This window comes from Chamaea fasciata, unplaced genomic scaffold (assembly GCF_029207755.1).
Source record: "Chamaea fasciata isolate MVZ Bird 193981 ecotype frontalis unplaced genomic scaffold, bChaFas1.0.hap1 SCAF_3, whole genome shotgun sequence".
Taxonomy (NCBI): domain Eukaryota; kingdom Metazoa; phylum Chordata; class Aves; order Passeriformes; family Sylviidae; genus Chamaea; species Chamaea fasciata.
In genome coordinates, this window is record NW_027094088.1 from 30298633 (window position 1) to 30312213 (window position 13581).

At 38.0% G+C, this 13581-nt stretch overlaps 1 protein-coding gene across 1 annotated transcript in view; it reads left to right on the plus strand.

Moving 5' to 3' along the window:
• Positions 1-13581, plus strand: part of PIGF (phosphatidylinositol glycan anchor biosynthesis class F) — an 18809-nt gene continuing 5228 nt past the window's right edge. Inside the window, exons 1-5 of the mRNA XM_066178477.1 lie at positions 1-35; positions 200-446; positions 2070-2161; positions 3025-3141; positions 7690-7798. Of these exons, the coding sequence (XP_066034574.1) occupies positions 219-446; positions 2070-2161; positions 3025-3141; positions 7690-7798 (546 nt within the window). The 5' untranslated portion in view covers positions 1-35; positions 200-218. The remainder of the gene's footprint in view (positions 36-199; positions 447-2069; positions 2162-3024; positions 3142-7689; positions 7799-13581) is intronic.

Sequence of the window (13581 nt, forward strand, 5' to 3'; positions counted from 1 at the left end):
CCGCCTTCCGCTGCCGGGCGGCGCCGCGCTCCGCGGTGAGAGGCGCCCGCGGCCCGCGGGCTTTGGGGTTATTTGCACAAACGCTGTTCCCTGCCCCAAAATCCTCACCTTGCCCCCGGCCCGGGCCCCGAGCTCAGGGAGGACGCTGCCCTGCGGCGCTGCTGAGGGTTGCCGGTGACGGGGACTGGGTGTGTTGCAGGTGCCGCTGGCCGGACACCATGAGGGAGGCGGAGATCAGGAGGCTCCTGGCTGCCAACCTCCTCTGCGCCCTGTCCATCGTCCTGGCCGCCGTGCTCCCGGCCTTCTTCCTGGACGGCTTCAGCGTCCTGGGAACGCACCTCACCTGGCTGTGTGTTTGTTCTGTTTGTGTTGCTACCCTTAATATAATCTTGCATTTAGTCCTTAAACCAAATCAGTCTCCTAAGAGACGTTCCTTTGCTCACAAGGTAAGATTTTTTTTTTTTTTTTAATTCTTAAGTTGCTACCAGACAATACAGAGGGGAAGCAAATTCTCTGAAATAATCAAATGAGAAAGAAGATAATTTTGGATGGTGAATTCTCATTTTCCATTAGTGAGTTGAGTGTAGCACCTTTTGAAACAAAATTTTCAGTATTTTCCTGGTGTTAAACTTTCTCTGCCTATAAATAACCTGTTCAGGTGAGTGATTCTATGCTTTCCTCTTTCTTGTCAATGCGATGTTGTTTGTAGTCCCAAGAATTTGCATGGGGGCAAAACCTGGCAAAATTAAATGGCACAGAACTTAGTTTGTAGCCCAGGCCTGGCTCATCTTCTAGATAAGTGGATATACCGAGAAGAAATGTCATCACACGTTTCTCGTGTGTAGTTGTAAGTTTGTAGTAACTTTAAAAGGAAAAAAAAAAAACCAAGAGAATCTGACACATAAAAAAGATACTATGCTACAATTTAAGAAAATCCCATGGGAAAGTATTAAAATGGCTGCATTTCCTTGTGTGATGAAATTTGCATACAGAAGACTCTAAAGCTGGGAGAAACTTTTTGTAGTTGCAGTTCGCAACGGGGAGCGTTCAAGGTGTGAATCCCAATGAAATACTTGTGAACAGGGCGATTTTGGAACAGCACACGACTTGCCCAGCAGTGGGGGAATACCCCAGAGTTTTGAAGTCAAGTGGATAGTCTTGTACTCCTGACTTGCTGAGGCAGGCAAGATGTGCTCTGAGGTGCTTTTTAAACATTTAAGTAGTTGTCTCTGCGAGCATATCTTTGTGTGCAAAGCTTCTGTCCAGTTTTGCTGACTGAGGAGGATGTGAAATGCACAAAACCATGATGGAAAGCAAGTCTTTTAACCATCCGTGATTTAAAAATGAAGCACACTTCATGTTCTAGGTGAGATTCCATCCCAGGAAATAAATATAGAAAGGAATAAATATAGAAAAATAAAGGTTCAAGGAAAGTTATGGATTTTGCATTGGTGACCTGACCAGAACAGACCTAACCAGAACTGTTTATCAAGTGTTTTTGCTTCTACATGATATAGTGAGTACCCAGAAACTGTTGTTTGAGTCAATAGAAAGTTATGTGTTTTGCAGACTTATAGAAAGTTGTGGATATTTCTCAAATATATTCAGAATTTAAGGTGCTAAGTTCAAAATATCGTTTTAGTTGACATAATTTTAATTCTCTGTGTAGCAGACTTTTTTATATTGTATGTTTTCTTGCTTTTAATTTTTTTTTTCACTCTTTGTGAGAGTTGGATATGGCAGTCAGATGTAAGACTGAAGTGTAAAAATATCCAATAAAATTACTTCTGCTTATCTTGTAATTTCTGGTTATATTTTTTGTATGTTTGCCCTGTTTAATGGGATGCATGAAAAAGAAATTGTTGGTGGAGCGTGATCTTTCAAAAATTAATTATTTAAAGTATTAATAGATGGAAAACTCTTTTGAAATATGCCATGCTATCATATTGTGCTGCAGCTGAAATTAAAGAAGTAATTAGAGTACCATGCTGTTGATAAGCCATAGACTGTGTGTGTTACTTATGCACTGTTTTGAGGCATTATACTGATATTTCATTGCTCTTTTTTAGATATCCAGATTTCTAAAATGCTGTATATACTTTTTCATGTCTTGCATACTATTTCATGCGATTATTGTTCTTTATGGAGCACCTCTCATAGAGTAAGTCAGAAGACCCTCTCTTTCTCTAAACATTCTAAGGGGCAGCTCTCCTTGCAGATGTTGGTATAAGTAGCTGTGTATTTGCTGGTACACTGGAAGTTTAAGGAAAAGTTCCTAGCTGGGGGAGGAAGGGTGGTTGTTGTAGCTTTCTCTTGGTTTTGGGTTGGTTTTTGTTTGTTTGTTTTCTTGTTCAGTTGATTTTTTGGAAGCCAGCTCTTAAACCAGACTTCTGTAAATAAAAATTGTAAGACAGTTACAAACAACTCCTTTTTACTTTAAATTTTATGTTAAACATATGGGCACAAACATTTTTGAAGTTTAATTTAGCCATTTTCTCTGTAAGATTCTAAACCACACATCTTGCATATCTTTAATCCTTTTGATATTAGGGTTTTAACTTCTATGAAAGTGTAAAGAAAGAAGTGTGAAGCAACCTGGATTTTGAGAACTACACTAAGTTGCTGACTAAAAATAGTATCATGTTGTTTGGCTTCCTGGTTGCTGTCACAACATCAAACTGGAAAAATAAATGGAATAATGAAGTATATATCCAAGCATCCTTCAATTTAGAATTAGTGATCTATGTAAGGTCCACCTGTGGTTTTTTAAAAACATTACAGGTATCAGGCATTTCAGAAAATTACTACATCTCACTCTTGAGATAAGAGCAGAACTCTTTCCAGCTTCCTTTACTATTCTACAGAGTAAGAAGAAAATATTTTATTCTTCTGTACGAGGTTTAAGAAAGCACTCATGCTTTCGCAAGTTGAGTTAGAGAGGCATTTTTCTTCCTAAATCTTGGAACTTCTAGAACATTAGCAATCACCTCACTTAATTTTGTAATATTCTTTTTCTTTTTGTAGGTTAGTGACAGAGACGTTTTTGTTTGCAGTTCTTCTGTCTACATTTACTACTTTACAGTGCTTGTGTTTGCTGGGACCAAACATACAGGCATGGATACGGGTGTTTAGTAAAAATGGGTAAGTTCTGATCTAAAGTTTCTGGTACTTCTCTGAATAGAAATGGGCAGAATTGATGTAAAGAAAAGAAAACTAACTGAATGATGGGTGGGGTTTTTTTTATTTGTGATTACAGACACATGAGAGCTTTTCTGACGAAGAGAGATTTGAAGGCACTGATTTGGAAAAATGGCTTTTTATTTTTGGTGTTCAGATGCTAAATCTCACTTTATATGTGTTTGAAGGAAGTAAAGTTTCCAGCACGTATTTTACTGGAGTAAAAACATTGTGCAATCCTATATGATGGTTGTCAAATAAAGGGGAGATCTGACAAAGAGCTGTGCATGGAGAATCTTGCACGTGGTCCAGTATTCTCTTCGTAAATACAACTTTTAAAGTAGGAATAGGAAGCCAAAACAAGCGCTGTTTTAAACTTGGATTTAATGTTGAAAATTATACATGACTTACTGTATTCTTAAATATGAAATCTTAATCCATGCTCTTTTTTCCACTTTCAAAGAAAGCTGTTTTCTGGGTCAGAGTTTCAAGCTCTCAAGTTTTCTGACACTGAATTTTTTCAGTACGTTTGAAGTAAAACAAGCCTTCTAACCACTTTTTTCACCTCCAGTGACAGCCATGGCATTAGCATGTATCAAGGATAATGTATTTTTCAGAAGAGTACCATTTCTTCTGCCTTTTTGCATTCCATAAATAATGGCATGGTTGAAAGACCAGGACACTGGAACAAAGGGGCTTCACATATGCTTGAGATTTAGTAAGATTTTAGTATTCATTCCCTTTTAATAGTTCGTAAGGGTGACGTCTTATCTCAAAAGACAGTGAAAAGTTGTATTATGCTGCTGGCCTGGAATTACTGGAATTATATAGAATTATTTTTGGTTTGTACTCCTTTAGGGAAGGACAAAGGTAGACTTTAATGCTAGTTTCAGGTATTGAACTTTGGTTTATCTCAGTTCTCAACTTACTGAAAAATGTCTTGAGATCTTATTCAAGTTGTTTACACTTGGGTTTTTTCAGTGGAAGAGTTAAATATACTGTAATAAAAGCAATGAGTTGTTAGCCAAAATAAATCATTACTGATTCATTTGGTCATCTTTGGAGGTTTTTCCAGCTGGAAATAACAGCTGAATTGAAGTAACATGTTTGACAATAGCAGTGTGTCTTTGTGCCAGGTAGATTTTAAGTGCCTGTTGATTTCTTTCTTTCCTACTCTAGATCTTAATGCCATTTCAGCACAATCGTTGTGTAGGAAACAGTTGGCTTGTTTTGACACTTTTGCTGTGAGGACTTGTTAATACTTCTCACTAGTGAGCCATTTGACATTATCTGAGTCAAATGTTTATTATTAATGGTGTTCGTTTACACTTTGGGTGAATGTAGACTACAAAGAAATACTGTACCAGGTTTCTTTTTGGATTGTTGCAAGCTACTAATTTAAAAATAATCCTGTGTTTTTTGCATTTGACCTCATGAAATTGGAACATCTTGGGTCTGGGCATGAGATGAGTGTAGACATGATATATTAAAAGATTGTGTCTAACTTGACCATGTGGAATGAGGTGGGACTGGTTAAATGGAAGAAAAGGATGGTTAGGTAAAATCAACAGAGCTACTTTCCTTGAAAGCAGAGTTTAGGGAATTGAATTGCAGTGGAACAGTAAGCTTGAAGGTCTGATTGTGTATAGCTTAGTATGAAAAAAATGTGTTTTAAAAGTACCTGAGTGCAGTTTAGACTTAAGTAACCTTAAGCCTATGTGCACATAGGATGTGTGAAAAAAGTCTGTGTATTCTACATCACAAACCCTTCCATTCTTAGTTGGCTCTAAATAGGGTCCCTTTTCACTAATTCTGCATTTGAAAAGGGGTGGGCCCACACCAGCATCTCTGGGCTCCTTATTCTGAGCCAGAACACATCTGGAGTTGTGACTGCAGTCAGTGTCATGACACTGATCATATACTGTCATGTGCTCCTGTGAGCAGTTAGAGGGAAGTAGAAGCTACCGAAAGGGTTTTCAGCATTAATGGCAGTGTGTGGCTGTTAGTTTAATAGTGTTTCAGTAACTTAGCTGAAATAGCCTCCTCCTGGCTAAAAGTCTTTAAGAAACCAGTTTTCAATTGCCTTTTTTTTTTTCTTTCTCTCCTTTAAGAGACTGTTTATTTCAAATCACTGCTCTGAGAAATTATGTTGAAATTTCTGGTATAATTACAATTTTAAGGTGTTACCAGGGTAAAACAGAGATTTTATTTGGATATTGCCAAAAAATAGTAAAAACCCACAACTTTAGGGCTCCTTCCTGTTTTTGTTATGCCTGTTTTATCACTTTGTTTGTGAACTGCATACTCTTACAAACTTGAACTGTCCCTTGTAAATGTAGGCATCATCACACACAGGGCTGCTTAGTATTTAGTCCTGCTACAACCAAGAATTCCAAATCTTGTTATGAAGGAGATGTCTCAGTAGATTATTTTACATCAGCTAACCTCTTGATTCAAAGTTCATTTAAGGCTGAACTGAATGTATTGTATTATTTACAAGGGTTAAATAATTACTTTAGGCTTCTAAAGACCTTTTTGCCACTAGTGTTCACTTATTATCTTAATCATTGCTAGTTCTGTCTTTGGGATTATCTTAGTTTGAAATGAAAGAAACCTGGAAAATGCAAAGTTTATAACCATTGCTGCAGTTGTTAGTCTCGTGCAACTGAGGAGTTTATATGATGGTTTAAAGAATACCTTCAAAAATCCCAATAGGTGTCAGTCATTCCATGAAGAAAAGTGAGTAATGAGAGCATTGCTCCGTCAGGATAATGCTGGAGGCCAAGTCAGGTAGTCTTTGGGTAGCCAGTCCTTGCTGCAGAGGGGTTCAATTAGCAGCTGAAATAGTTGCCAAACTGCCAATGGCTGTTTCTTACTTGGGCACCGTGCCTTGCTAATTCTGTTGTTTTGCATTTGGACTCAATCTGTAATCTCCATATGGTACAGCAGTCTCTGGTGAATCTGCCACACACACACAATGTCTTGTGAGGTGTAACTGTACCTCAGTCAGTTCTTGGTGTGTTCTGTTGTCTCTTTCGCTGCTTTAAGGCTGTAGTGTCTCTTAAGTCTCTTCCTCGTTCTGCCTAACAGCGCTCTGCTCAATTATTCAGCTTCTGAAAATAATTCACAAGAATTTTCTAGGTGCAGACTCCTAAACAGTTTTGCAGTTACATCAGGACTGTCCTCTTTAAGAAAAAGAATCTCAAACTGGTAGAATTGTGAACTGGTTTATTTTAAGTTACAGGGATCATGTTATTGTAGGAGGAACAGTTCTACTCAAAATGTGAACCTTGCACTGTCAGTACTGTTGTCTGCAGGACCTTTCTTTCTGCAAACATTGAAAAAGGTTTGCTTTAAACTTCTGAGCTGTTTGGTCGATAGCAAGTGCAGCAAGTGTGTACTCAGAAGTAAAGAAATTTTTATTCTCTTCAGAACCAAGTGTTCATGTCATGCAACCTAAACAGCACATGCAAAGTTCAGAGTTTACTGTGCGTCCAGTCTTCAAGCCATAAAAATGCTCATATTTTTTCCTCTGTTAGCTGAAGCTGGGTGTATGTTTATAATCTGAGATGCAGCACACTTAAAAGTCAGCTCTCGCACTGTACTGTTTTGGAGCAGCGATTCTAGCCTGGGTTTCCTGTCTTGAAACTGTGCCCTACTGTCTTCTGAACTTCTGTTGCTCCTTTCTTAATTGGTACCAAGCACCCAAATGTTTGTGGCCTGAGCAAAGCAGGGCAATCAGTTGGTACAATGATGATAGTAAGTGCTCTGCTGTTAAACAGAAATCCAACTTTTCAAAAACTTTTGGAATCAGTAGTGGCAGAAGGCTATAAACTGAGAGCTGAAGTAATTTAATGTCTCTTACAATGTCTGCCATGACTGGTAGTGTAAGAGTTCTTTAGTGAGCAAAAAATTTATCCTGCAGCCAGTGTACTTGAACTTGGATACACTGCTACCAAAGGGTTCCAATGTGCAGTTACATATTTACTTGCAATGTTTCTTTTCAGTTGATGAAAACTTGTTTTGAAATATTCTTGTAGTGGACTTCTATTTTAAATTTCGAATTGTTGTAGTCATCAAATGTGTCTACACCCCAGAGGCTGTCACCCCAGTGACTGTGCTTGTGCTTTTCTGTACCATCCCACAGTACCCTTTCATGTCTGCCTCTCCCTGCAGTGCACACAGTTATCAAGATAGATTTATTTGCTCAATCTAGCAGTGTTTCAAGCTCAATAGGAGTATTTCTAGGTAACATAAATTAGCTTTTACAGTAAAGATGTCAAGAAAAAAAGTCTTGAAAGTGTGGTATAAAAAGATTGTAATTATAGCTAAAATAGCAGCTTAGGTTTTACTTCTGGTTTGTATGTTTTAGGAGAAACCTGCATGCTATTTATCAAATATGTGATTTTTTATATCTGTTTGTAGCCTCAAAACTTCTGGAAAAAATCTGATTTAACTCTCTGCCATGGTAACTTCTGCTGTTGTTGAAAATTTCTAACACACTTTTTACAGAGCTATGTCCATCTGGGAAAGCAGTCTACAGATTACTTCCATGTGCAGTATACTTGGAGCTTGGTTTGGAGCATTTCCTATTCCTCTTGACTGGGATCGGCCTTGGCAGGTCAGTATGTACACCCTTACCATAAATGTACAAAATATTAATTTTCTGGAGATGAATGCTGTATAACATTGCTCTGAAGCTGTTCAGGTGTATTGCACTTGGTCATAAGCTGTTCCTACAGAGTTATGCCGAACTTTTAAAAACTCATTGGAAACATCTGTGCTTAGGGTGTAAGGAAGTAAAATGCATTCTTTTTAGTTCCAGTTTAAAAAGGTTTTTTGTTACATACTTGTGAGTTGCATGCAGATTTTATAATGAAAAAGAGCTGTAATGATTTGGATAAGAGGAAGCTAGAGAAGCTGGAGGAGACATGTGAAATGATGAAGATGACTTTGAGTTTGCCTTCAGTCTAGTAGCTCTTATTGTTCACAGGTAGGGAAAGAAAGATGTTTCCTGGTGTTTTAACTCCCTTCTGTCTTCCATAAAAGCACTTAAGAGAAGGTATTTTAAATGGATTTAGATTGGTATGTGGAAATGGTGTAGCCAAAGCACTGTACTAAACACTTCTGGTTTCAAAGGAAGGCAAACATTAGCTTTTTAGTTGAAGAAGAAAAAATGTGAACCTGGCCTTGCAGGTTTTATCTTTATGAATTCAAATGTTTATGCTATCTTACTATGTTTTTTGGCATGGAGAAACGATTCAATTGAATGTAACTGAAGTCTGCAATTGCCATAGAATGATGGCACTAGTAACAACGTCTTCCTACATGTGCTCAGTGGATGTTTTCTTTTGTCTGGTTACCAAACTCACACCCTCTCAGCTGAGAAGTGTCTACCAGGCCTGTTCTTAAGCAGGTGGTTTCAGAGGTTTCTTCCAGAAATCAGTGTAACAGGCAGCACACTTTCCTCTGTGATATTGTAGAGATGCTGTGGCTTACAGCTGCACTTAAAATTTGTCTTCTCTAAGTAGCTCACAGCCTGCTTTTATGCCATTAGTCTTTGATTGCAGTAGTGTCATTAGATATTATAATTTGTATTTCAAAAATAATACAGGGGTAGGTTAATATTTTAAGCAAATTTTTTTCTTCCCTGAAAACACTTGGTTTTATTCTTGCAAGTTGTTTCACCATCAATCTGGCACTAATTAATTGTTGACAGGCGTGAATGTAATCCAAAAATGAAGAGATTCATTGAAATGCAATCTCCTATCTTCCTATCTTCTTTCCAAGTCTTACTCACCTGTCCCAATGAGAGGCAAATATTTTTCCCTTGCTCAGATGGGATTTTAAAGTAGCATGTCTCATCTGGCAGGTTTTGTTTTATTTCCAAAATCTTACATTTTGCTAATATGCTGTGTATAAAGCTTTCACCTTTTATCCCCCAGTGATGGGAGGAAAACTTAGGTTGGGGGCTCTGATTAACAAAACGAAGACACTAATAGCTGAAGACAGATACTTGAGGTAGAGTTCATTTTTAGCTTTTTGTCCATTCCTACATCTTCTACTAGCAGGAGACACGAGTTTGATAATGCTCTGAAAACTTTTTGTTTGAAAACTCTTCCAAGTTAATAAAAGCCAAACATGACTGAAAATTTACCTCTGTAATCTACACTTAAGCATCTAAAATGATACTATCTGACTCCTCAGAACAGCAAAGCATCTGCAGAAACTTCAGATACCTAAACTTGTCACTGGCTGTTTCTGGGTGTGAATGCTCCCCAGTGCTCTCTGTGTGTCTGCAATTTCCCTTTTCCTTCACCATCTCCACCCTCATTTCTTACATACTCCTGATACCAGAGTTAGTAGGGGAGAGTTTATGGCTCTCAAGTTCTATATCAAAGCAATTTTCCTTTGCCTAGATCTAGAGCATTTGCTGCTGTTCTTTCCCTTCCCTTCATTTTTCCCTTCCTCACTTCTCCATCTTACACCTTGTAGTTTTAAATAGTGGGGTTGGGGAAGAAATTTTTTGTTCCATTTTGAGTCTGACCTGCTTGATTATAGATGATGTGGGCAGTTCAGGAGCAGCCACAGAGAAATTTGCATATTAGTCCTGCAGGCTGCCATTCCAACAGTCTTCAAAAACTGCAGTTTTAAATGCTGATTTTTTAATACCTGCTGTATTAGGGGAGATGAAAGAAGTTCTTGTTAAAATGTAATGTAGTTTGTACGAGTCCAGTTGTTTCAGCAAAGCAACACAGTGAAGTACCAAATTTGGGACAGATCTTCAAGGCAGAAATCAACTTCTTTAAAACAGCTTGTCAAGGATCCTGCTCACAGCTCTCAGAAGCTTTCAATCACCTATTAATAATCTAATATTTTTGTGAATGTGATCTCTTAAATATTGGTCACCAAACCATAGAAGTGGGGGCAGTGTCCTGGCCAGGCATTTTCAGTATTTGCCCAGAAAACACTGCTTCCCAGCTTGCCCAGCTCAGCCAGACTGAGATACATTCTGAAGCAGATTCTGGGGAAATACAGCTTCATGCAACAGCTGATGTCTTTTGTCTTTCCTTCCTACTGAATAGTGTATGGATTCAGCAACCCAGGTATTGCATGTAGTAGCTGCATGACTGTCTCAGAAATCTTCAGCACCAAAAGACATTTCTGTTCTTCACAAGTTCACTGGGCACTGGCACAAAGCCCCCTTTCACAAGAGTGTTCCTTTTGCCACCTGATGTCAGGTGATTACAGAAACTCAGAGTAGCAGTAAGAGGAGAGGTGCTTTCTATGTTGTCTTCAACCTCAGACAGGGGAAAGAAGAATGATCCTCTTGGAAGGGTCTGCTGTTGTTGCAGATCTGTTTAGTTTGGGAAGATCTCTAGTGCTGATTGTCTCTGAGTGACCTAACCACTGACTGACTGAACATAAAAATACCTGCGCATAATACAGCTGCAGGATCAAAAATAATGTTTTTTAATCTCCCTCAAATACAAGGACTACTAGTGTTTTGCACAGAACTTAAGTTTGCATAGAACTGCTTAGAACTCCAGCTGGTATGTTTAAAGAAACCACCTACAGATTAAGTCCCAAGCAAGGCCTGAAAGAAATCATGTAGATCTTAATGTAGCCTTAAAAGTAATCAGAACCCAGTCAAAACCAAATTACTTCTAGACATCTGCATGAGTAAAGGATTAAGCTGTCCTGCTTCTGACATCAGCTGTTCCTCATATTAGCCTAAAAACAGAGAGCTTGAGGATTACGATTTTGGATTTACTGTTTTCCTATCCAAAAATGGGCTCAAATGGAACAGCTTAGTCTTTGAACTCAAGGCTAGCTTTTGAGATAAAAAAAGGTTTCATTAGTGACTGTTTTCCTTTCTGTATTTTAGCCTTAGTGCTGTAAACGTATTTTTTTTTTTTAAATCTGTATTGGAAGTGGTTCTGCTTTAAAGTAGAAAATGTGGTTTAAATCCTACTACTGTATGGGGAAGACTGAAGTGGTATTATTATTTTAGAGAGCAGTGTTAAGGCCTTTAAGCCTGTTTATTGCCAAATCTGGTTTTGTGTTTGTATTGGTTATAGTTAGTATTTGTGGTGTAACAACATGCAATAGAGGAACAGCTGCACTGCTAGCTGTAACTTCAGACAATTCATTATTGGCAGACTGTCACAGACCAGGTGAAATTGGTACTACAAGAACTGGATGGATCAGCAATAATTGAGAAATATCACCTGATAAAGCAAACCAAAGGGTTATTGCTGCTGCCCTTTGGCTCTGTTGGTAGCCCTGGAATGTCCAGAGTTGTCAAAATCACAAAATATCCAGCTGGTACAGAAATGTGGTATGAGTTTGGGATGAAAAATGCTATTGCTATTGATTTAGCTTTGTTAGAATATAATATGGTACCAAGTTTCAAGAAAAAGTCACTGTGTCTTGAATTGGCATATTTTTCCAGTTAATTGGGATTTAGCACTTAATCAAATCTGGTGTCTACACTGTAGACTGAGTGTCTACAGTCAATTTTTAAATTCACAAATCATTCAGAAAGGGGAGAATGTAAAGCTGCATCTGTGAAGTCTGGTTTGTTCATAGAAATGGCTTCAAATGAAAAAGGTCTGTAGTCACTCACCTAAAGCAAACAAGAAGTTGGAGGGAGTACTGAGAATGTTGCAATCCCAGCTGAGTGTTAAATAAAGCTGTCTGCACTGTTCTGTACTTGTCTGAGTTGCCACAGTCATTCACAGGACAGTTCTTCTGCTGTCACTTTGCTGCTTTGTGTCCTTCAAAGAAAAAGCAACATTGGTTTCATTTTTTGCTTATCTGTTTCCCTGCCCTTGGCAGTTTGTTTTGGGTCTAGCATATTTTCCTGCACACTTAATAGAAGAACTGCAGAATTACCTGGTAGTCATTGCTTTATATCGTGGTTGAGATGTATCAGTAGAAGCTGAGAAGTCTTTTGTACTATTACCTGGATCTTACCTGGTCAGAAATCGGATGTCAGTATCCTACATATCTTTCACTAGAATTTGTTTTTACTTCAAAGTATTTCAGGGTTCTGTGGAGTAAACCTGATGATGACTTTCATAACAAGAGTTCCAATTCATGTGCTAATGACTAAAGCCCAAATGCTACTTCATCCTGACTTATTTACAAACCAAAGGAAACATATTGCCTCTTTATACATACATCTTGTGACAGGCAACAAAACTGAGATAAATACAGATGTCTCAGAAAATCTTCACTTTATTTTCCATGTTTATGTTTGAAAAATATTGCATACAGGGGATATTCATATTAGTGTGCCTCTCTACCCTTAAAAATGTTAATTGCATTTTTTTAAGCATATAACAAACTTCTGTGCTAAGTAAATATTACTTAACAGGAACATAATATTGTTTTGGAAATAAGCTAACATTAATTATCTGAATAATGTTTGAGAATGGAAATGAAAAATATATGAAGTATTTCTGTTAGAAGTATAAAATACATTGCTGAAAGTCAGTTTGTGTCCTGTAAGTCTTTTTTTTTCATTATTCTGTTGTTGTTCTTAAAGCAACTTCTAAGCATGCCGTGTATGTTACTCCTCTGCTAGCTTTAAGAAAAAAATTGTAACTATGCAAAGCAGTTGATCAGGGAGGCCTAGTCTATTGTTATTCCTGGTTGTAGGTCTGTAGAACTCAGCCTGTCTCAGAGGAAGGTAAAGATAATTGCCTCACAGGAATGCAGGTTAGGTGCTACAGTAGTTACATTTCTGTATTAAAAACAAAACCAAAACAATAAACTTTCCAGGACTCGTTCTGCCAGGCACGTTTCAGTTAGACTGGTAGACTAATTTTGCCAGTGTTTTGAGATTCTTGTTTTTCAGCAATTCTTAAAACAGTTTGCAACACTTAATTGTGATGATTTAAATAAGGCTGTTCTAGGCAATTTATAGAGTTGAACATCCGTCTCCTGTTGCCTCTAGGCCTCTGAAGCACAATGGGGGTGTAAAGGTTACGGTTGGCTTGGACAGTTCTACAAAGAAATAGAAAATATCTTGCTTTGTTACAGTTGCTTAGTTTTTCCAGATTGCCTGTTTCAAGCTAATGGTGTACCTTTAATAACCACATGTGATCGGGATCCTGACTTCACTTGTCACTGAGAAGTGGAACCTTAAAAACACACCACCACAGAACAGGGATGACATAGGAGGTACACATTCTTTCTCTACTCAGCCTGAGGAAATTAGTTGCAGAACAACATGGTATAGTTAAATACCACAACTTTATCAACACACTTTATATGTGGTGGAACTATTATTCCAGACATAGCATTTGCCACTGACAACAACTGGATTTAGCTCACTGGGGAGTTCTTGGGTTTATTGCATGTTTTGATAACAGACTTTTAAATCATGTCTCTGTA